General features: G+C 42.1%; 1 protein-coding gene across 1 annotated transcript; it reads left to right on the top strand.

Moving 5' to 3' along the window:
- Positions 1-8,621: 8,621 nt before the first annotated feature.
- apcdd1l (adenomatosis polyposis coli down-regulated 1-like) lies at positions 8,622-22,039 on the top strand. Its single transcript, XM_027278828.1, has 4 exons — positions 8,622-9,198; positions 17,850-18,033; positions 19,153-19,672; positions 20,403-22,039. The coding sequence occupies exons 1-4, from the start codon at positions 9,114-9,116 to the stop codon at positions 21,174-21,176; spliced, it is 1,563 nt and encodes a 520-aa protein (XP_027134629.1). The 5' UTR covers positions 8,622-9,113; the 3' UTR covers positions 21,177-22,039.
- The last annotated feature ends 849 nt before the right edge of the window (positions 22,040-22,888 follow it).

Here is a 22,888-nt window from a genome sequence, read left to right as displayed (position 1 = left end):
ACATTCTTGTACAAGAGGAGGACTTTGCTATCTGTTATCGCTCCTCCAACTGAGAAGATACAACACGTAAAACCCGAGATATGCCACATGCCGTGACTTTATCCAACTCTGAAGTGAGAGAAGGATGATAGTGAGACAGCAAGGTCAAGTTTCCATCTCCTCATCTTCAGCTGACTTGCTGTTATAGATTCACTTCTATAGTAGATATAGCAGCCTGAGAGGGAGAATAACAGTTTGCTTATTTCAGGACATTCAACAGTAACAAAGCCAAAAGTTGGCCAACCATAGTCAACATGAATGTGCTCATACTGTCCAGCACCTTTGATAAAAGAAGTCACCAAATTACTACTTAAACAAAGAGGTATACCAGCTCACTTTTAGCAAGCAGTTTACAAAATCATGTTGCACCAATCAAACTTAAGAAATGGAAATGCTATTGAAGACTACTGCTAAGTTGGGATAGGTATTTTTTTCACGTGAACTGCACATAATGATATAGTTAGCCAATGGCAGGTCCCTTGCCTTTGGAAGAAATGCTAGGTTACTACTGTAGATAGTTTAAGCCAGTAGCCAGCTTGAGAACCGGAGGGTGGCCTGATCAAGTCCAGTATGGACCATGGTATGGAGTGTGGAGAGGTGCCAGTTCACCTCCAGGTGGCTGCCCATCACTTCACCATCTCTTCACATTTGCATGTCTATAAGCCCAATGTGTGTGTGTGGTTGTATTTCGGGCCTAAATATATGTAAAACTTGAGTGAAAAAATAATTTCCCCATTGAGGAATCAATAAAGTCTGTCAACTTCTTCTATCTTCTTCTTCTGTCTCAAGTACGCCAGACATGTTCATAATTATAGCTCATTTTAGAGTAGATAAACATACAATTAGTCCATTTCTCACCTTTGTTCTTGTGTTTTTGGTTTTGGGGAGACAAAGCTCTCCAAAACCCTATTTGAACCTCATACACACCATGTGGATGAATCTAAACCCTGACGTTGCTAAGCTATACAGCTAAACACTGTTTCGAAGATGGATTTCAGGGTCAATTATGATTTAGACAATAAAACGAATAAACGATTTTGTTTTGACAACACAGTGGTTCCAACGTTACTGTGCAAAACCTTTTTGATACGTCTCATTTCACTAATGGAGATGGAAACTTTGCAGAATTGGAGTGACAGTGAAGCAGTTGTGGCAACCTGCAGCCTGAGAATAAATAAGCCTGTGGCTGATTATCATCTGTTAGCCATCAGCGCTTCTGAATATTTGCTCAACTTTTTTCCCTGAGTGAGACACTCCATCTGGCTCACGCTGTCAGTGTCATGAGACACTTTGCTCCAACATGCAGACACTTAACCACCCTATCTATATCTCAGCTGCCAGTGATCTTTGAATCAGTGTTTGTGGTATGTGTGTGTGAACTCTTGTGAAATTATCTTTTATTCATTGCACAAGTCTGAATGCATGCCTGTATGTTTCATTGCCTCTTGTGTACCTCTAAGGATGTCAACAACCAGGAATATTGCGGATAAACCTCTGAGGAATACATTTAGCTGGTCAGTTGACTGTGTGATGACAGATCAGTGTGTAAAACCAACAGACGGCTCTTACAGCTGCTCCGCATGCCAACCTCTGGAGTCCCAGTGGTGTGTATTTTTGTGTGGGTGAAGGGTGATTGTTTAGCAGTGCAGCACAGTAGAACAACTCTGACTGACGGCTTTATTACCATCTCACTGTCTTTCAGGGGTGTCACAAAGACTCCGTGGATGATAATTTGTGGTAAAACACAGACTGATTTGGTTGGATGATTTCAGTTTTTGTGTCTCTTTGATCTTAATGACTTTGGCTCCGGGTAGACACTTGGTGCCAAAGAAACCATCAAAATTGAGTCATCTAATATGTCTTGAAAACCCCAGCACAATACACTTGTGATTACTTCTACTTAAAATGATACGTGTTCAGTTTGGATGGAAAAGTCTGTAAAGTTTATTTATTTATTTATTACTAGATCTTACAGATCGATTGACGGCCAAAAGATAATGAATAAATCTTGGCAATAGTGACTTGAGAGGCTGATTCATACATGCAGGGGAGAAAATATAGAACTTTGATCTTTAAATCAATAAAATCTCTAAATTGCTGAGATCTGGGGAGGCAGCTCAGACATAGCAAGAAACTATTTTAAACAACCATCACAGTTTTTTTACAGTGTGAGGCTATGACGCTTTTGGCTCATACAAGCCAGGGTTTGCTACCTAACTACTATCAACTACCTGCAAATGCAAATAGGACCAACATTCAGGGGTAGAGTTTCAGGGATGGCACCATGTTTCTAGCTCTCACCAACGATCTTAGTGAGAATAATTTTGTTGTAATCTACAGAAATGATGGCTGAAACTCCAGAAATAAGACTGAATTTGTAAAAAAATAAAAATTAATTATCATTTAAAGAGCAGATATGACCTAGGTGTTTACTCACCTTTTTTGTGTTTTTTTTTTTCTTTTTGTATGTTTTTACATGTAAAACAGCAGCTTCATCTGAGCATTTGTATGCTCTCAGGTCACAGTACCGATTGCAGAAATGATGGCATTCTTCCTTTTGCTTGCACTGTAACGTGTTTAGACATCTGCAGCAGGGTGGGATCTTTTCATCGGCACATTTAAGAGACATCAAAACATCACAGTATCCCCGACCTCACCTGGTTACACCACCCAGCACTGTCAACAAAGTCCCTGAATGTGATCTACACTGTTTAGGTCTGGATGACAGCTGGAGCAAAGTCTGGCACCAGTGCACTTTGGTTTAGTTTCTTTAGCCGAGAAATTTTATGGACAAAAGGTGAAGAATAACGTGCAAACGATGTGGGTGTCTTTTTTTTTGGGACGTGTGTTTAGAGTTATGCATCTTGCAGATAAGAGGCATGGATGTGAATGTGTGATGATTAAAGAGCAGGGTCATATCTGGAGCGTGTGTGTGTGTGGATGTGTGTCGGGAAGGAGGGAGTATATCCTGTTTGTTAACAAGACACACACACACACACACACACACACACACACACACACATGCAAACACACTGCACCACCATCCAACAGCAGGAGAAGTAGACGGGTAGGATAAGGTGTTATTATGCCTGAAGAAGCGAGTCTGTGGCTCCGAGAGAAAACAGCAGAAAATAACACACAAGAAAACATAACTAAACCGATACAAACAAACTATAACAAAAGATTTCAGTTGTCTCATCTGTTATTTTTTCTGTTCTGGGGCCAGATCATAAAGATATTTTTTACTTAGACTTTTATTTCTGATAGCAGACAGAAAAAATGACAATGGGCAATCTTTCTTTGGTTGTTGACTCTAGAATTCATTCCTGTATCCGGGAGCAATACAAAAGTTACCAACTTTGCATAGTTTTTTAGTCTGGGGTTCCATATTTTTCCATTTAGTCAGTGATTGACAACTGTAACGAGTTAACTAACATTTGCTAATGTGCACTACTGTAGGAGCCAACCAACCTCATGACACACATCACATGCTATGATAGGGCAAGATGGATTTATCATATATATTATTTTTATCCAGTTTCACAGACGCTAACTAACTACATTGAGTGTTTCATAACCAGTTAAAAACTCCTCGTAATAACTTTATGATCAAGAATAAAACAACTTCATGCAACGGGTGATGTCTGACTATTAGTCTGATGTAAGCAGAAGTCAAAATCTATCTCTTTTCTTGTCTTCTTTATTCTGTTCTCCTTTTCTCTCTTTCAGTCCTCTCAATTTGTTGGATGCACACTGACTTTCAGCCCTACCGGGGGCGCTATTAGCTCGAAGAGTGACCAGAAATTGCCTCGATCCAACCAGGCAGAACACAAAATGACCAGCATGAATGAACCCAGTCTAAAGTTCTGTGTGAATATGCAGTCCATGTGTACATATATGTGATTATTCAAGTGTGTGTGTATGTGTGTGTGTGTGTGTGTGTGTGTGTGTGTGTGTTGATGTGTAGGATATGTGCCTAAGTAAACACACACCACACACATAGCCCACCGTAGTTGATAGCTCATGCTCAGTGGAGGGGTATTAGTTACAGGATTGAGAAATTATTTGATTATAAAATAGCATTGACTGTGTGTTTTTAGGCAACTCATGCCAGCTCCTGTGTGTGTGTGCCAGCAGGCCAAGCCCAGTATTTTGTGTGGGAGTGTGTGTGTGTGTGTGTGTGTGTGTGTGTGTGTGTGAATGTATGAGGCTGTGTATTAGTGACAGGAGAGGGGAAAAAAGAGAAGTGAGAGGGCGAGATTTAAAAATTGCGTATGGATGCATTTAGATACGAATGAATATAATGATGTACTTGAAAGTGTGTGTTTGTGTGTGAGTGCATTCCTGAGAGGACCCTGAGTGGATCAAAGCTGCTGACACCCCAGGCAGTGTCCTCCTGAGGGAGCCAGCTGTCAGATCTGGGATCAGAGATCAGCGGCGTCTGTCCTCCCTCCTCTTGGCTCTCTGTGGGGTCTGTCACAGCAAGTTAGCACTTAGCCAGAGGCACGATCAACAATCAGATTAGACTGTCCTCAGAAATAAAAGCTGAGGCGACTAGTGTTGAAGACTGGACTGTCCAGAGAGAGAGGAAGAAGCCAAAGATGGAGTGCTGGCGTTACCTATTTTCAGCATTAAAGGATAACGGAGGAAGAAGGACGAGGAGACGGACATCAGACTGTAAACAAGCCGACACTTTAGCCAGGTTATATATACAAGAGGTTTAGATAAATGGTTCTCTTTCATAACAATCAAACCTTCCTATCACTTACTCTGACAGTTTCTGTTTACTGAACGACTCACCTCACTGTTGGCTACAACATTACTGCATGTTTAAAGCATGCTTTTATATGGTTTCATGCAACCCTGTGTCCTAATAATTACATTTATATGTCACCAATTTGCAACAGCAAATACATAACCTAGAATATATGAGTAAAATGCCTACTGACAACATATTCTTATGCACTCACCACAACTACAGCCTTATTAAAGTTTTTGAAGCTTATGGTCAGGCACTCTCAGCATTTGGTTAAGGTTAGGTAAAGACTGTGGTCTTGGTTTAATACAGAGGTGGTCCGCATCATGACAAAGCTCGACATACAATGTGTTTACTGTACTGACGAACCACAATCTTTCCACTAACCTTAACCAAAGTGCTTTTGTTAAACCTAACCGCATGTGGGATGACAACCTCAGACTTCGATGTCAGAGAACATACTCCAGGCAGAAGTAACGTTTCCTACCACAACGTAATTAGGGAAACAAAGTAGTGCTGTCTGTATAAACATTATTAAAAAGGTTAAAAAAAAAACAAAAAGAAAAATCTTGTAACACTCTTGGCCCATTCGTAAAGTATTAGTATGTAACATTTAGGTAGAAATAGGTATAATATTCATAAATATGTTTTTATTACCTCATGATCACTTGAAAATAAGAATTGTTGAAATGTTTTGGTATTTCAAAATAAGCCCTTCATTTCTAGAGAGGACATGGAGTCCACCATGTTGCACCATCATCTTTCTACAGTAGCCCAGAACAGACAAACCAAACACTGGCTCTACATAGGAAATTAGGTGAGGGGTATACATTGGTTGCAACCTGCAAACTCATCGCTAGATGCTACTAAATCCTTCACATTTGACCTTTAATGCACGCATATTGGTAATCACTGACCTAAACCACTGACAGTATAAAGAATGGACGTCATCTCATGTTGGCAGTCCTGCCTCTACCACCTCCTGTCTAATCTGAAAATATGAAAAGACATGGACTTGGACGAATGAAGCTTGGGTGCTCAAACAAGCCATCTTTAACAGCACCCACCCGTCAATCAAAGTGGCCACGCTGTTAATTATGCATAAGTTTAAACCTTAATATAATTTGAACTTAAGAGCTAAATAAAAATTGCTACAACATGGTATAGTTGACATTAACAAAGATGTCTCTGAAGCAGATAATCTACCTGTGTGTGTTCTGACTTTGTTTATTTCATGTACCAGCTAAATCTGAGTCCGACCCGCAATTTACGCCGCAAAATAGAGACACGAAGAAGTTTGCTGTGAGTTGCTGGAATCCCTGATCCTGTCTGAATGCGCACTTAAGAGATTTATTTGTTCTGTGGCCAGTCTCAAGTGGACGTTCAAGGAGCCACAAAGGTTGTCGCTTGGTCTAAACCAATTTCTTTGGAGGTAAAACTGATCAGAGGCGCAACCCAAAATGTCCAGAAGGATTCCTCACAGCTTTTGTCCACGGATATCAACTGGTATTACCGGTACTTGGTGATAAGTTTACAGCTTTTCTTTGTTTTCTCTACCAAATAAGTTTGAGTAACCCAGGATTTACTTTAAAAAATGGTCTGACAGCTTGTGTTTCTTGACCTGTAAGACTTGTTGCAGTGCTTCCAGATTTCCAGCAATTAACTCGGGGAGTGCAATGTTATTATTACAAATGATGGCAAAAAACACACAGATTATAAAAGAAAACCCAACAGAACTATCCTTTAATACCATCTGTAGAGTGCTTCATGACCTTGAGAACATGGTTTACAGACTGTGAGAAAGTGTGTGCAAGAGCTTTGAACATACAGGCAAACTGACAATTGGAAAATAAATGTTAATATAAGCAATATGATGCATTTCAGATCTGCCATATAAAACATAGTACCAGTGGTAAAATTACCCAGCCCAATTGCATTGGCTAATGGCTGCGTGTGTAATGGTGTCGGGACTGTATGCACCCCTGACTGCATGCCAGGTCTCTGGTCAGCCCACCCGTCGTAGATGTGCTGCCAACTCTCGCTTGGCAGGCACTTTGAAACCCGTCTTTACCTCTGCAGCGGTCAACAGTGTCAACAGCTCCGTCAGACCACATGTATACGCAGAGCCTATGAATCAGTGTGACTGGAGCGTTTCTGTGTGCATGAGCCTCTCTAATGGGGTGTGATATGGGTTTGTACAGACTGTGTGTGCAGCTGCTGCAGGTTTAAGATCAGACATTTCATACTGCTGATGTTCGTTCAGTTTAAAGGGTCGGTTCACCAAAATTAGCGAAAAAAAAGTTTCCCACTCACCTCTTGTGGTATCTATCCACGCAGACAGTTTTAGATACCCGTTTATGAGATTTCTGCCTCCTCCCCAATAAAATAGAGGTGAATGGAATTTCATTTGTGGCTCTGACAGCATTAAAAAAAATGATGTTTAAAAAAAGTCAACTGACACAGTGTTCCCATTACTCTCAATAAGCCACAGACCTCACTGTCAACAGTTTTCATTGGGACTATTTCTTTCTAGAAGATAGTTCCAATGAAAACTCTCCACATTGAGGTCTGTGGATTATCCAGAGTAACAGACAGTAAGACATTTAGAGGCTTAGCTCTCCAAGAGGAGATCCCAAAGTGTCCAAAGACCAAATATGTCTTAATCGGCTGAATCTTAGGGGACATGTGTATTGAGTGATGCACAAGACATATTAAATATTTCCATGTGATTGAATGTCTGTGGTTTGAATATTTTGCTCATTATAAAAACATCACATATTGCTTCAACGCAGAGGTGGAATTAAGCGCCGACCACCATGGCTGTGAAATGAAGCCGAAGCAGAACTACCAAAAGCTAAAATGGACACTGAAGCTGGTTAAAGAACAAGTCCCTCTCCATAAGCCCCCATGTTAAAAGGCCCAACTTCACAGCAGAAATAAACATGTTTTGGTCTCTGTAGCCAATTTCAACCATTCAAGTTATATATTAAATCTGAATGTTATACATTATTAAGACCATGGCCGCTTTGACCATACTCTGAGCTTTACAACAGCTACTCAAAAACATGTGGGTGACATCACAGATACTACATCCATGTTTTACACCGTGTCTGTGGGTGTAACAAACTGATAAATAATATATTTAAATGCTAAATGAAAGAAAATAAAAATGTTAAGGGCACAATAACCAGTGTTAGTTGTTTTTAATCAGCCCCCCGGGTCTCCACCAACTATCCTCAATACTTTGTATCAAGACATTAGGAACCAGGTATTTACTGTCCAAGTTCAGGAGAATTTTGAAAGCAGACGTACCACTTTGCAAGCCAGCTAGCTAGATAATAACACCCAAAATGTTATTATGCAATAACTTTGAAGTCACTAGGACCAGCTCCCCACACCACCAGTGCCAAGCTAAGACATTTACCACAACAAACTAAATTCCTTTTGACCTCCATTGGGGGGGAGGCGGGAATCTCAAAACAAAGACAAATAAAAACAAACCTATCTGCATGGCTGGATCCTGCAAGAAGAACAGAGACGGAGAAAATATGTTGTTATATTTTGGGTTGTTGTAATTTAGATGATCCCATCAGATGTGGTGTAACATTGCGGCTGCAGTGTTAACTCCTATTCACTGCCCTTTTGCACCTTGTTCTAAAAGCTCCCTGGAGCCTTCACTTTAGGAAGCTTGAAGCTCAAACCCCCTCCTCCACACACACACACACACACACACACACACAGAAACGTTCTCTATCTCTGCCCTCCCTCCATCCCTCTCCCTCTCTCTCTTACTCCCTCCTCTTAGCTCAAAACTATAAGAGCCAGACAGGAGTGCACACACACACAAAATACCCCTGCTCTCATGCACGCACACACACTCGCTGCACATGCATCGAGTGGAACAGATCCACAGTGCTGCACAGTAGTGAGGCCATGGTGTTTGATTGAGAGAGAGAGGGGGGGGGGTTTGGAGAGAAAGAGAAAGAGAGAGAGAGGGATTACTCTCCACCTCGCCAATTTAAGGAGAGCACCAGCGTGGAGAAGTTGCATGAAGTGTGTGTTTCCAACTAAGGACTTTCTTATCAGACCATGGAAGCCAAGAAGTGGAGGTAGAAGAACAAGAAGTAGAAGAAGGGAGAAAAAAACTTTCTGGTGGCTGAACAGGAGACCAGAGTTTCATCTGAGGGGATTACTGGACTCTTCATATATGCGCTAATGCCATGGTGATATCCTACATGATCGTCTCTTGTTGACAGGAGCCTCCCGGTGTATTGGATTTCCCAGGGATCAAAGTTTGTTTTCCAAGCAGAGTGTGTGAATGAAGTGTGCGGAAGCAGGAAACATGTCAAACGGACGTTTCAGTCACCTGTTGAAGGGAGTTTGGCTGCTGTGGCTGTGGCAAGGTGAGTCCAGGCACTGTCTGAAGGATGACTGTGTGTTTTTTTAAGTCTTCCAGATGTCTGAACAGATTTCTAGATATATAGTTTGTCTTAAATTACTCCCATAAATACACAGATTACTGCCCAGTGAATTTGTGCAGATTTTACCTGATTATGGTTATGCAAAGCATTTTTATGATCACATTTCTGAAGAGAAATGTTTTAAAAGATTAAGAAAGTTTAAACTGATGCCGTTTTTTTAATAATCAAAATTGCATTTCACCTTCAAAATCTTTATTCCTAAGTGTGAGAATAACTTTTTGCGGCATAGATTTTGCGTTTATAATCTTAAAAGATTGTAGCAGATTTCCTCCTGTAATCCAAAGCTTTTCCAGAGTGAAAAAAAGGAGATAAACGCTCTCTCATGTGAGAAATCAGCTGAACACATCAGATTTAGCTTGAACACATGGTTGGACACAGAGACAAAAAGGAAGAGATTATAACAAAGTCATAATTACAAGGAAGTTATTATGCAATTTGTCACAATTCAAATGATTCGCAAAGTTAAACATGTGGATCAGCACTTTGAAAAATAAAAACACAACCTATGCTGACGTTACTCTCATGAATAGCCAGTCTGTGTTCCCGCTCTCCTCTGTGTGTCTTCAAAGCGTCAGTCTGATCTGTGGCCAGTAGAGGAGTCTTAAAAAAATGCTCTGGCTGGTGCCTTTAAACAATGGTTCCCTAGGAGCAGGGAAGCGTGGCCCTGGAACTAATGTTGCTATTATGTTAATGGTTAGAATAACAGGAGGCAGCCATTACTGACCTTACCTCAGGCTGCTATGGAGAACCAATTGTCCAGCCGCCACAGCCTCAATCACGGAAGCGCATCATTTTGGCCATCAGGGCTGGTTAGGGTGATGAGCAGCGGGAGACAGACAAGAAGAAACATCTGCCCAGTTATAATCGTCATCCAGCAACCCAAAGCTGCTTCAATGGAAGACTGGCATACTGGTATCTGGGAATTGTTTTATTTTTCACATCTCAAGTCTAGTAGAGAAGACATTGGAGGCTCTGGCCTTAAACAGATGCCGTAAGGGGCTGAGTGATTCTTTAGCCCAAACAGGGCATAAAAACTGATGGAAACGGACCATTAAATTTGTATTGAGATGGATTTTGACAAGTGTAATGTCATTTCTGTGAGGGGAAAGTTTTACCAAGCCAATTTTATTCATACTCACTGAGTCAAAAAAATATTGATTACCAACTTCTGAGTAACTCCTTGCTTGTAATTTACCAAGGACCTAAACTTTGACCATTCATTTGTTTCTTGGAGTTCTGCCTCACTTCTTTGAAAAAAGATAAAAGTGACCAATTTGAAGTATCGAGAAGACCACCGTGAATATTTGGATAAGGTCTCGTAGATCTTTGGACGTAAGAATGTGTGTGTTTGATGAACTGGACTGGATGGAAACAGTTTGTGACCCCACCCTATCACTGCTTCATTTTACCATACAGAAAAACCCTTGATCACATCCATATAAAATAAACTTTGGTTCAGTTGAAAACTCTCCAAATAGCTATGTGAAACGGCCACCGACCGGATCTCCAAAGGTCTCCAAACCAAGCTTTTGGATTAAGGTGAAACCAATGTAATATCAGCTCAAAGACATCAATGGACCATCAACTTCTCTTGTCCGCTATCTAGATCTCATCCACCTCAGCTGAATACCAAGAAGAGACACCAAAATACACGCCAGGTCCTATTATAAGAAAAAATCCTCTGTACTGCAGCATAATGTCCAACGGTGTGCATCCATCTGCGGTGTATTAAGTTTGGTTAACATTATATGAACTTGTGGAGTAGGTGGAAGTGTTGGCTTTGTGCGGCAGTTGTTTTATTTATGGTGAGCATGTCAGATGCAGCAGGATGATGTGTGTGTTGTTGCCTTGTGAACAGGAGCCAGAGTTTGCTAACCACAGTGGAACTGGCAGCAGCGTCCACTGGGCAAACCCCTGTAGATCCCTTGTCTAAATAAATGAGGCCTCTGGATTAACTAGCTTACACTGTGATGAAAAGACAACAGTAGTCGTCCATGCGCTGCCCTGGGGACAGATGGATACTCCTGGGTTTGGGAGACCGCTATGAGATGCTGGGGTTAAAGCCCAAAAAAGGAAGAGGGACTCAGGGTTAGAATAACACAACAGCCCTCATGCTCTTTGAAAAACCTCTAAATCAACCTGACCTTCACTTGACTTTGGCGACAAGAGTGCAGGGAAAGAAACAGGGTACCGCAGCAAGAAGGCCTGAGCCAAGCTTTAAAAATGCTTTGCGTGGTTTCTGGCCCTCAGTCCCTGACACTGTGGGGCAGCAACAGAAAACTTAATAACATGTTAAAGTAGTGCGATTCCATTTTTTTGGTAAGTAATTAAATAATTGTTTTACAGCTATGAATACTAGTAATAGTTTGACATGTTTCCTTTTTTCAGTCGCCTTTAAACTGTGCAACAATTGGTCACACTGTGTAAGACGGGTGTAATAATGCTTGATAAATGCGTGGTGGATCTTGCTACGATGTAAATAGAATAGACAGGAGACATGTCATCAGCTTGGGTCATCCAAGTGCTGTTTTGGTTCGGTTTTGAAAATGCAACAAGGCAGATTTTCTTCTTTGCCAAAGTCCTACAATTTTCAATTTAGCCACCACTGTTTTGTTTTTTTTTTGCTTCCAAGATTTTGCACCAGCCAGCGTATTCTGCCTCATTTTATGTTGTATCCTGATGGGTTCAACTGTGGTTTGTTTCTGCAGTCACACTGTGACTATTTGGTCCAAGATTTCTGATACCATCACATAACGTCTTTAGTTGTCATCGGGCATGTGTCCCAGGGTGATCTAGGACCACTGTCTTGCAATGGCGATCAAGTATCTGTCCCAATTGTCTTAGACAGCCCAAAATCGCATAACGCAGGGGCACGTTTGCTGGAGGGTTTGCATGAGCTTCTACTGCTGTGAGAGATGTTAGCTTGCTGTAGCTGGATGCAGAAAGAGTGAGGTGGCAGTGAGCCTCTACAAAAAGAGATAAAATGACCTCCTAGTAAGTCTTCTTATTTAGATGTTGTTTATTCTGAGCTGTCAGCTAGCCATTGTTAGCTTTGCCTACATCTGTCATGGTGTAGGATAGGACATCTCTGGAGTCCTGCACAGGGCAGTCACTGGGGAAAAGATAACAGCTGTTGATGATGAGTAAATACCTCCAAACAGTAGCTTGGCTGCTTGTTAAACCACAATGTGGATTACAAGTGGACAGTACTTGATTGTAAGGGCTCACAAGCCAAAATAAAGTTGGGAATTACAGTCTTAAAACACCAATCCAAGATCTGGAGGACGACTCAGCAATTTAAGAGTGGCTGAAAAAGCAGCTGTGAAATGTGCAGCAGTCACCTAAATATGTGGAAGGAGCAGGATCTCTGAGCTACTGTTACATCACATAGGAAAACACACACTCACACGAATGCACCTCACTCATCTTGTTATTCCACCTCATGAAGAAGCCTCATCCCATCCTCCTACTCCAACCCCCCGTCATCATGACCAACTTTATTCACCTCATCAACCACTGACAGACACACACACACACACACGGAGGAAGAAGAAGAAAAAAAAAACGAAACAAAGGCGAAAAGAAAAAAGAAGGGAGGAATCTGAGATCCATCCAGGAGAAATGAGCCGTAAACATCATGGCTTTTTCATCAGAGGAGGGGAACAGTAATCAGCAGAGGGGAGAGGTGGGACAGGAGGGCACGGGTACTTAAGGGACAGTTTTGAGGGTTTTCTCCTGCAGCACAGAGGAAAAGAAAGATGAGAAAGTGACTTTACAATACAACTGGGGGCAAGCACACTGAAAGAAATGGGGTGAGGATGTAGTAAAAAAAGTAGGAAACACATGAGGAAGTAGTTAAAATACTGGGACATGGAGGAGTTGGTCCTGCTTTGGGATCATTTCTGCTCACCAACAACATTTCTTCTGGGACAAAATAGATATTTTCTGCCTGAATGTTGGCAAGTTTAATGATTCTCCAGCTATGAAACAGACAAAGGCGTCTCTCTCTAATGAAAAATGCTCAGGGTAGACTTAAACGTCAAGCACTTGATTCCCCCTGAAAGTCCTGAATCAAAAGTGCCTGGAACTGGTTCTTGTTTGTACAGGATAGCTCCAAATAAAGAAGTACATAAAACTGTATTTTGACGTTGGCACTGTGGATGAGAGAGGAGAGTGAAGGCTGCCAAACCGTAATCACAAATGCAAACAAACAAACAGAGTGCAGCCTGGAGGTCTTTTATAAATGGTATCCCTTTTACAGTCCTCTGTAAATCAATGTGTGCAGTGTGTTTTCGTAAACGTGCATGCATGCATGCGTTTGTGTGTGAAAACAGGATGAATACAGGAGCTCAAAGACAGGTAGATTACTTTGGCCGCTCATCAGTCGACTGAAGTGAAGGCCAGTGGCAGCGGCTGTGTTGGTGGTGATGACAGACTGACCGTCAAGACCACACACACGTCACAGGCTGCTGCAGTGACCCCTTGTGGGAGAATTGTGATACTGCATGAGCAGCAGGGGCTGTCTAGACTGTAGTGTTGTTCAGCCGCAGAAAGACGCACCAACTGATAGGCCGTGGTCATTATAAGCAAAAAGATCTAGCACAATTGGTTGTAACCTCTTGTTGAAAGCAATCCAAGTGACATGTATCTATAAAAGTTTCGCTGCCTTCATTCTCCAGGCTTTGCTTTCTGTAATCATTCCTCCTCATCATACTGGCTTGGAAGAGATTCCCTCCTATTGAGTTTCCACTGCAAGTGATAGAGGACAAAATCCACTGTCCATGCTCTGTGCAAATATGTATTCCAAAGTATATTTGAAGCTAAGCTTCGGCAGGTTGTCTCGTTGTGTTTCATGGAAAGTGTTCATCTGCTGAGCTACAGCAGAGGGAGCGTAAGATGGAAACTAAAATTATCGATTAATTTAGATGTCTAAAGTCTCATATTAACTTTTAACTTACTTAATTTAGACCAGATAGGGCCGTTGATTTGTGTAGATAATGTGGAAGCGCATTAGAAAGATTGTGTTGGGGGGCCAATATGAAGAGGAGGAATGACTACATCAAGAAAAACCTGTTTCAATGCTCAAAGCGGAACCTGACCGTTGTTTTAAGACACACTTACGACACAAATGTGAACATATCCTTTATTTTTTGGAAGAGTTCACTGTATAGACGCTGTTTTATTTAATGTCTATGACGCTTTGATAAACTATTTACATGTTGACTCTTGACCTCTCTGAAGTCACAGAGGTTAGTGACATGGTTTGACTTTAGTATAACTTCAAAAGTTTATGAGTAAAAGTTTGTTGTTGCAATTTTTTCTGGTGTTATCTTTTCGTCATGAAACTCTTTGAAGTGCATAGTTGCCTCACACATGTTACTGATTACTGTCGTGTAATGAGCGTTCATATTTCACGCTGACATAATTCTAATAAAAAGTATTTCGTAACATTTACATACACTCAGTGGCCATTATATTACGTTATACTGATTAAACTGTGCCCACCTCATCTATATCAACAGAGGCAGGCTAACTAATAGAAACACACGTCAGTGTAACCCTTAAGGGTTGCTGGGGTGCTTAAGAGTTAGCTAGGTGTACCTAATAAACAGGCAACTGTGAGTATAATGCAACATGGGTATTAAATCAGTCTTATAGTGAGATTTATTGGTAAAAAATACATGAAATCTGTTCCTGAAAGATGCACCACTGTGACTGGGAGGTGTGGACTGCATCAGGGAGAAGTTTTAGAGCCCATAGTGGAAATATAAATCAGTGGTAACCATTGCAGGATAAAAGTAATGATATCTGACTGCCTGTGTAGGAAGTGAATCAACTAAAATGGTCCCCCATCTCCTCCAAATTGAGATGGGGGTTGGATATTATCATATGTATTACAACATTGCCTCACTTGTGGTTGGAATAGGCTCTTTTGTAGAAGAATACTTAGAAAAAACCCACGATGAGCAATTTTGTTTTACTAAGCTCTGCTTTTATGAGTGCTCTTTTAGTAAATGCAACCATATGCCCAACTGGAGTGAGATCCAAGAGAGGGAAAGGGGCTGAATGACAAGTGACCTCAAGAAACACTATAGAAATGCTTTGGCAAAAACAGAACCTCAAATATAGCAACCCAAATGACTCCACATCACATACTGCGACTCTCGTCTCTCTTGTTCATTCATTGCACTGTGTGTGAGTAACCACTTAGGCAACATGTTGCAGGCAGCTACAAAGGGCGGATAACACAAAACAGACCGATTGGATGACTTGCAAGGAGCAATGGAAATTAATTAATCCTGATTAGTATTTCTGCTCCGAGCACTCCCGCAGGACTGCAGCTGGGTCCGACTGACCGGGTTCCCTTGCCAGCCGCAGTGACATGGAGCATAAACAAACACATCACTGCACAGGGAAAATTGCAAACATGTTTCAATGCCTGTGACAGGAAAAGGGAATATTAATCATATCAGCAAATTGACAGGCTGCTTGAAGGAGGAGAAATGTGCCTTGAGCTTTAATCTGGTTTTGTGGTCCACGACTGTAAAGTTCAGTCCAAGCTCCACGTGTGTGTGTACGTGTGTGTGTGTGTCTGTGTGTGTGTGTGTGTGTCTGTGCATGCATCAGGTGGAAGGATGCTTGGAAATGACTCCACACATGTCTGTGGTTGTGGTCAGTATATGGGAAGTGATCCAAGAGTGAGGGGAACAAAAAATATCCACCCTCTGACACTAACAAGTTTAATAAACGCTCCGCCGCCATCTTGGAGCCTTTTATAGAAAAAAAAATCCATCATCGTGTCAACATCACACACTTTCCACTCCAAGTCCCCATTTTCCTTCAACTCCATCTGCTCAGTCATGAGAGAACAAACTGATCCTGTGGCTCAACAACCAACTCCCAGCTCAACTAGAGGCTCGACAGGTGATGTTCTCCCCAAGTGCATCTAAAGTCAAATGAGAGAAAAAGTGGAGTGAGATTACACCCATAAAGCTGTCTACCACAGATGACCCTGACAGAAAGTTGAGAAAGTGAGACAAAGAATGTGAGAACTACGAGGATGAAGGGGACCAAGAGGTAATAAGAGAGGACGAAAAAAAACCAAGCTGGACACGCTGACTTGAAGTTAAAACTCTACATTTTCTCAAGTTAGAGTAGAAAACTGACACCACTCTCGGATTTGCCTGTTGAATATAAGACTGAGCTTAGCTTAGCATAAAGGCTGGAAGCAGGGGGAAACTGTTAGCCAGGCTCTGTCCAAAGGTAACAACGCTGTGTGAAACGTAGATTAAACAATACGCAACCATTTACAAATACTATTTGATCAATTTAATACAATACAAAATGAGCAGCAACATCCATGGCTGTGAAGTGAAGCCTACATGTGTGCCACTTCCTCAAACAGCCACTTACAAAACATGTCAATCTCCATACGTCCCCATGTTAAAATGTTCAACCTCACAGCAGAAATAAGCATATTTACAGCTACTACAGCTACAGGCTATTTTTTTTATTTTTAATTCACCCATTCAAATTATATTAAAGCTTCAGTGGACAAGAGCCTGAGGGAAAAAAAGAGAGAACAATTCAGAGAGAAAACAGGAGATGATCTGTGAGAGCTCATCCCCCCTTGGGTTTTTTTTTCTTTTGTTTTGGGAAGATGAAACTAAAGCCATCATTTTCACACACACAAAAATGCACACACTGCCAGGACAGACCCCAGCGGGCTTCCTCACGTTGCAGCCATGAGAGTGTAATCAGAAAATCCCCTTGCCATGTCGACAACATGCACAACTCTGTGCAGCAACAAGCGGACAGAGCAGAAAGTGCAGTTATGACCAATGACAGGCAGACAGATTGCAGATGTGCACGTGTCAGATCAATAAATGTTATAGAGTGAATAATGCTTTCATTTGGATTAACTTAACTGCCAGTGTTTGGGAAAACTCAAGCGAGAACATTCATCATCATAAGTGTCTTTTGAATCATATTATCAACAGATGTGTTTGGCTCGGCTTCTGCTGTCAACGACCCACTGTTTGCTTTATCTTGATGATATAAATGCACAAGAAAATACACCCGTGCAGGTGCTGATCTTCACACAAATACACAATCACCTACACACACACCTCCTGCCTCGAAGCAAACCCCCAAAAAACACAAGGCCTGTGTGTTGCAGCTGCAGGCTGATTGGAGTGACAAGCCAAAACTGTCTGCACTGTGGCCAGCGTCCTGATTCACAACTATGTATGGTTTCTATAGCACCCACTCTCCGCTCATTACATGGAAAATTTACCAAAATTACACCCCTGAAACAGCTTGCAGTCAACCAGAATTGTGTAACTGGGAGAAGATGTGAATTTCCCCTTGTGGCTATTATCTGTTCCCTTCATTTTCTGACTAAGGAGGCCGATAATCATCTCTCAACTGAATAATTTTGGTGTTCCCATTTCCTGCATCCACCCAGAATCAGCATGGAAATCTAAATAAAGTTTAATGGGGCTTCTGTGTTTATCAGATTGGATAACTGTGATTATTTACTCACTGTTTTCTGACGTTCCCTTCCTCTGTAGCTGTGTTTGTGGCTGGAACTGGGAGTAAACTATGGGAGGTGCCCACAGCCTCCTTCACTTCCTCCTCCAACCTCAGTGAGAGCCTGAAGTGGGAGCAGGACTGTCAGTACCGCCACCTACAGGACAGAGTGAGAATCACAGCAGACATCCCCCCAAGACTGGATGGCACATGGGTGTCAACAAGGTGAATTTTTTTAAATTAAATTAAACACATGATGTTGAACAAAGGATTTAGTGATCGAGTTGTTGGAGCCTTTAATATTTAAAACTGGATCACATGACTATTTGTATGTGAAAGTGTCGCTGATAATGGCAAACCCACAGAGAATCACCTAGCTGCAGTTCCTCACACCTTTAACTGCGTGTTGTTTTGTTTGTTATGGCCTATAACCTTACTGTTTTGGTTTCGCTCTCACTCTCGTCGGTGTTACTTCCATTAGTAAGCATGAGCATTGTGGTGTAGTTAGCAGCTAAAGAGTCAGATTCTCAGGAGTTGGTGGGGACCAAAAACAGAGCTAAAAGGAGAGTGAATACTGAACTTAAATCTGTCAGGTGGCCAGAAACACAACTGGAAATGAATAATCAATAATCAATAATCTGTGCTAACAACTATACTATACTATATCGATGGGGGATAATATGTCATTGCTGTGTCTTTTTCTTGTTTTCGCTGCCATCTAGTGGCCAAAAATCAGTTAATGGAGATTCAAATATTAAGCCAAAAATAATTTTGACTCATTTATGTAGAAACACTAGTAATAAGGTGCCCTGGTGACTCAACTGGTAGACTGTGCATCCAATGTACAAAAGGTGTAGTCCTTGCTACAGCGACCAAGGTTCGCCTATGGTTCTGCACCTGTCTTTGGCTGTCCTGTCAAATAAAGGAAAAAATCTGCCAAAAATCAGAATAGTTGTATCTTTTTGCAAGTAACTGAGTCTGACTCTGCCCCATATTACTTCATACTAGACTAAGATGTTCTCCAAAAGACTCTGGCAGATTGCAGGAAGCTAATCAATGCTCACTACTGCCTGGAATCCTTACATGACACAACACTCGCCCCTAAACTGACGTAATTTTTTTGGCCTTTTTAAGCTTTATTTGATAGAGACAGCTCAAGAGTGACAGGAATGTGGAGAGAGAGAGAGAGATGGGGAATGACATGCAGCGAAGGGCCACAGATCGGATTCAAACCCTGGGCCGCTGCGGCAAGGACTGAGCCTGTTGTACATGGGGCGGATGCTCTACCAACTGAGCTACACCCCAACTGACATAATTTTAACCATTTCATACATCTGTGTTCAGGTGTGAAGTTCGGCCTGGACCCGAGTTCCTCACCCGCTCCTACACTTTCCACTCCAGCCGTCATTTCCAGGCCCTGCAGCACTATTACGTAGACAACGGCTGCGAGGACCCAGCCTACTCCCTGATGATCAGGGGGAAGCTTCGTCTGCGCCAGGCCTCTTGGATCACCCGCGGGGGCACTGAAGGTGAACACCACCTCAGCAAGGTGGGCATCGTGGTCCACAGCCTAGCAGCCAAGCAGAGGCTGATCTCCAGGCTGCCATTGACCTGCGTCGGTCTGACTCTGGATCGAGTTGTGCCAGGGAAGCTGTATGAGCTGTACAATACTCGAGCAGGGAGGGGATGTCTGGCAGCGCTTGGCTTCTCCATGATTGAACTGGGACTGATAAGGGTGGAGACGCACCACCACAACCATGAAGGCAAGATCCAAGAGCTGTTCTTAGGAGATATTCACACCGACTGGACACAGAGGACTCAGTACAGACCTACAGGATACCAAGAGCCACTGCAGAATGCTATGGTGAGACATTACTGTGTATTTTCCAGAGAGTTGATCAGAGAAGGCTTGTGGAAGATAAAATTGTAAGGGCAAAAAGATGCACTGCAAACATCTTGTATCGTTAGGAGCTAAGCAGCTCAACAGTAAAACAGTTTCAGTGGCTTGCCTCGCTCGATAAGTATCTATTTTTATAACACTTTGTTTCTTCATTCATCAGATCTGTATCAACATCACAGAAAACAATGAAAACAGTATAGAAATCTTTTTTTAAAGATTATTTTCTTGATTAATCTGTTAACTGTTTAGTTTATGAAATATATCAAAGTCTATTGACAGTGTTTTTGCGAGGCAGTTCGTGCTCAGGTGATAGAGCAGGTTGTCTAGTAATGGGAGAGTCACTGGTTTAATTCCCAGCTCCCATACAGTAGTCCAGTAAAAACAGCCTTGGGCAAGATACTGAACTTCAAATTGCTCCTGTGTGGATGAGCTCAGTGCTGGAAAGGAAGTGCTGTATCATATCACTGCAACTTATATGGCAACTTCTGCCATCAGTGTGTGAATGAGTGAATGTGACATGTGTTGATGACTCAGAGATGCTTTGAGCGGTCAGTAAAACTGAAAAAGTGCTGAACAAATTAAGCCATTTGAGGTCATTCTCTTTTCATCACAATTTTTGTTAATCAGAAAATGAATTGACAACTTAATCACTGAGAATGATCATTATTTTTCATCTCTCCGTAAATGTTTGTAGCATCACATCCACCCCTGCCCTGTGTGCGCACTGGTTTACCGCTCCTCAGAGCAGCGCCCCCCTGTGTTGCCCCGCAGCCCTGCAGCTCCTCTGTCTCTGGCCGGCCGCTGGGTCAGCCAGCACTGCGAAACCCGTCCCAACATCCTCTTCCTTACCCGAGACTTCACCTTTGACCCTGGTCAGCACGCATGGGAGGGCATCTACCGTCACTACTCGGACCCCGTCTGCTCTCAGCCCACATTCACCCTGAGAGCCTCTGGCCACTACGCTCAGGGAAACCCCTCCACCAAGGTCTCAGGAGCCACTGAGTTCGTCTTCAAGGTCACACAGGTGAGAGTCACAGTTGAAGAGGAGCCCACAGCAAAGATGTTGAATGGGACAAGGCCAGGAAAGTGTGGTCGTGCAGGAGGCTGGGAGGTCGGGGTGGAGCAGGACTTGAGCCCCACAGATGGGTGCACTCTGCTGGGCATCAAGTTGCCACATAAAGAGTTTGAGCTCTTCAAAACTGAGCTGGACCACAGGAAACACCCGCTGCTGTTCATCGGAGAGAGGCCGACTGACGGGTCCAGTCCAGACCGACCACAGAGGAGACCCACTTCCTTTCAGGCTCCCATGGTGCTTTGCAGTGGGGGGGAGACACAGCCTTCACGTCGCTATGGCTCAGGTTTTAACAGCAAGCAAGTCCAACTAGCAGCCAGTGGGACAAAGAGACTGGCACAGCTGGTGTTACTGGTGCTAGGATCTGTGCTGTGCAGCTGGTTTTGTGTTTTTTAGAGACGTTCCCAAATCACGCCTGTTCCACAGCTGAAGTCATTGATGGACATTGTTTTCTGGCAGCTTTCATTCACTCTTCCTCCATATGATGATGACCACATGTGTGATGGTCAAAGAAAGTCATGAGACACTTAGGAGAGCTGAATAATTTTTGGTATCTGGCTTTCAGACGCTGCCTTGAGGTTCACTTTAATGACTCCTTCAGCTGCATTTCTACCTAAAACTAATCTGTATATAAACCACCAGTATATACACGTGCCATCATTTCAGTATGTAAAAATATATTCTTTTAAATCATGTTCCTTTTGTATAATGATCAGATGTTCTCACTTCACATATCAATTGCTTTTTGCATATTTTGGGGGGGTTTTCTTGCCATGCTATTATAACAAGTTCACAGTGTTGAAATGTGGATCAGTTATTTCCACATCAAACTCAGAGCCATGGACATTCCAGCAGACTTCACACAAGAGCTCATTTTCATCCAAGATGCAGTACGGCTAATGCACTTTGTACAGAACATTGTTTTCTCAGCATGTTGGAGAGAAAAAGAAGCTGGAAAGTAGAAAAAAGTGTAATCAGCACTCTAATAGCAGCCATCGTCGTTGGTTCGATGCCACTGTGGTGTGAAATGTTGCTTTATCTCTAACCTATTTCAAAGCTTGTGTATTAGTCTGCATTTCTATCTAAACAAATCAAATGAATATTTATTTTAACCATTTATACTGTACTTTTTGATAAGAGGAAGATTTTGGTCTAATATTTTAGTTAGTTTTGCCATTTAAGAAGTGATTATTTTCTATGTATTAAAAATGGCTTTTCATAACATCTTGTGTTCAGTCAATCTTTTAAACTAGACTGTGGGCCCCAACTAACACCTGAATTTGACTGATGTCTAGTACCCATGTTGTGTAGATAACAAATGTCCTTCTGCTGTGTCTTGAACCGTTGGAAATGTTACTAATTCTCAAGGTATTTAGTCATAAACTAAAGTACTGAAAGGTCAGGAGATCACTGAAGTTATTACAATTTATTCTATATGAGACATGAATGTCTTTAGAAAATTTCATGGCAATCTGTCCAATAGTTGTTGAGATGTTTTGAGTCTGGACGACCGACCAACTCAAGTAAAAGTGAAATTCTACGTGTGGTGCGTCCCAAAGCTGCTGTTTTATTTCAAGAGCAAACAGAAAATTGGGACTGTAGCATCAGCTGGATTTCTCTCTGGTGTTCATACTGTGGTCTGATTTAAAGCCCAGATAGTGGGTGAGCGTACTGCCGTTTGATAAATAACTGTCATATGGCTCACACATTACACAAGAAATTCCAGCGCAGGTCCAACTGCTGAAAACACACAGACGGATATCAGATTGGATGCACAGTGTTTCATGAGAATGCACAGCCGCCAGCCAACAAAATAGATTTCGCAGTCGCTCTGACAATAAATGAGCCGAGAGGAGCAGCAGTTAGGAGACGACGGAGGAATATATATAGCTCCAGATTTTCAGTGTTATGACTGAAGCAAGTGAAGCGTTGTCCCGCACGGAGAGATATCGTCCATTTGTAAAATCCTGACACCTGCTTCTACAGAGCGGCTGCAGTCAGTTCAACTCAACATAGTGCAAAATATCACCCAAAACTCATCAGTTATATTCTAACTTTTACATATAAAATATTCTGAATTCATTTGTAATAGTGGTTTGGTTTTGAAC

Source organism: Larimichthys crocea, chromosome VI (assembly GCF_000972845.2).
Source record: "Larimichthys crocea isolate SSNF chromosome VI, L_crocea_2.0, whole genome shotgun sequence".
NCBI lineage: Eukaryota > Metazoa > Chordata > Actinopteri > Sciaenidae > Larimichthys > Larimichthys crocea.
This window is presented reverse-complemented; position numbering and strand designations above follow the sequence as displayed.

Excerpts from the sequence above, each read along its gene's own strand:
- apcdd1l (XM_027278828.1), top strand. The coding sequence starts at position 9,114 with ATGAAGTGTGCGGAAGCAGGAAACATGTCAAACGGACGTTTCAGTCAC. Across the intron at positions 18,034-19,152 it reads GGCACATGGGTGTCAACAAG|GTGTGAAGTTCGGCCTGGAC; the intron begins GTGAATTTTTTT and ends ATCTGTGTTCAG. Across the intron at positions 19,673-20,402 it reads AGCCACTGCAGAATGCTATG|CATCACATCCACCCCTGCCC; the intron begins GTGAGACATTAC and ends AAATGTTTGTAG.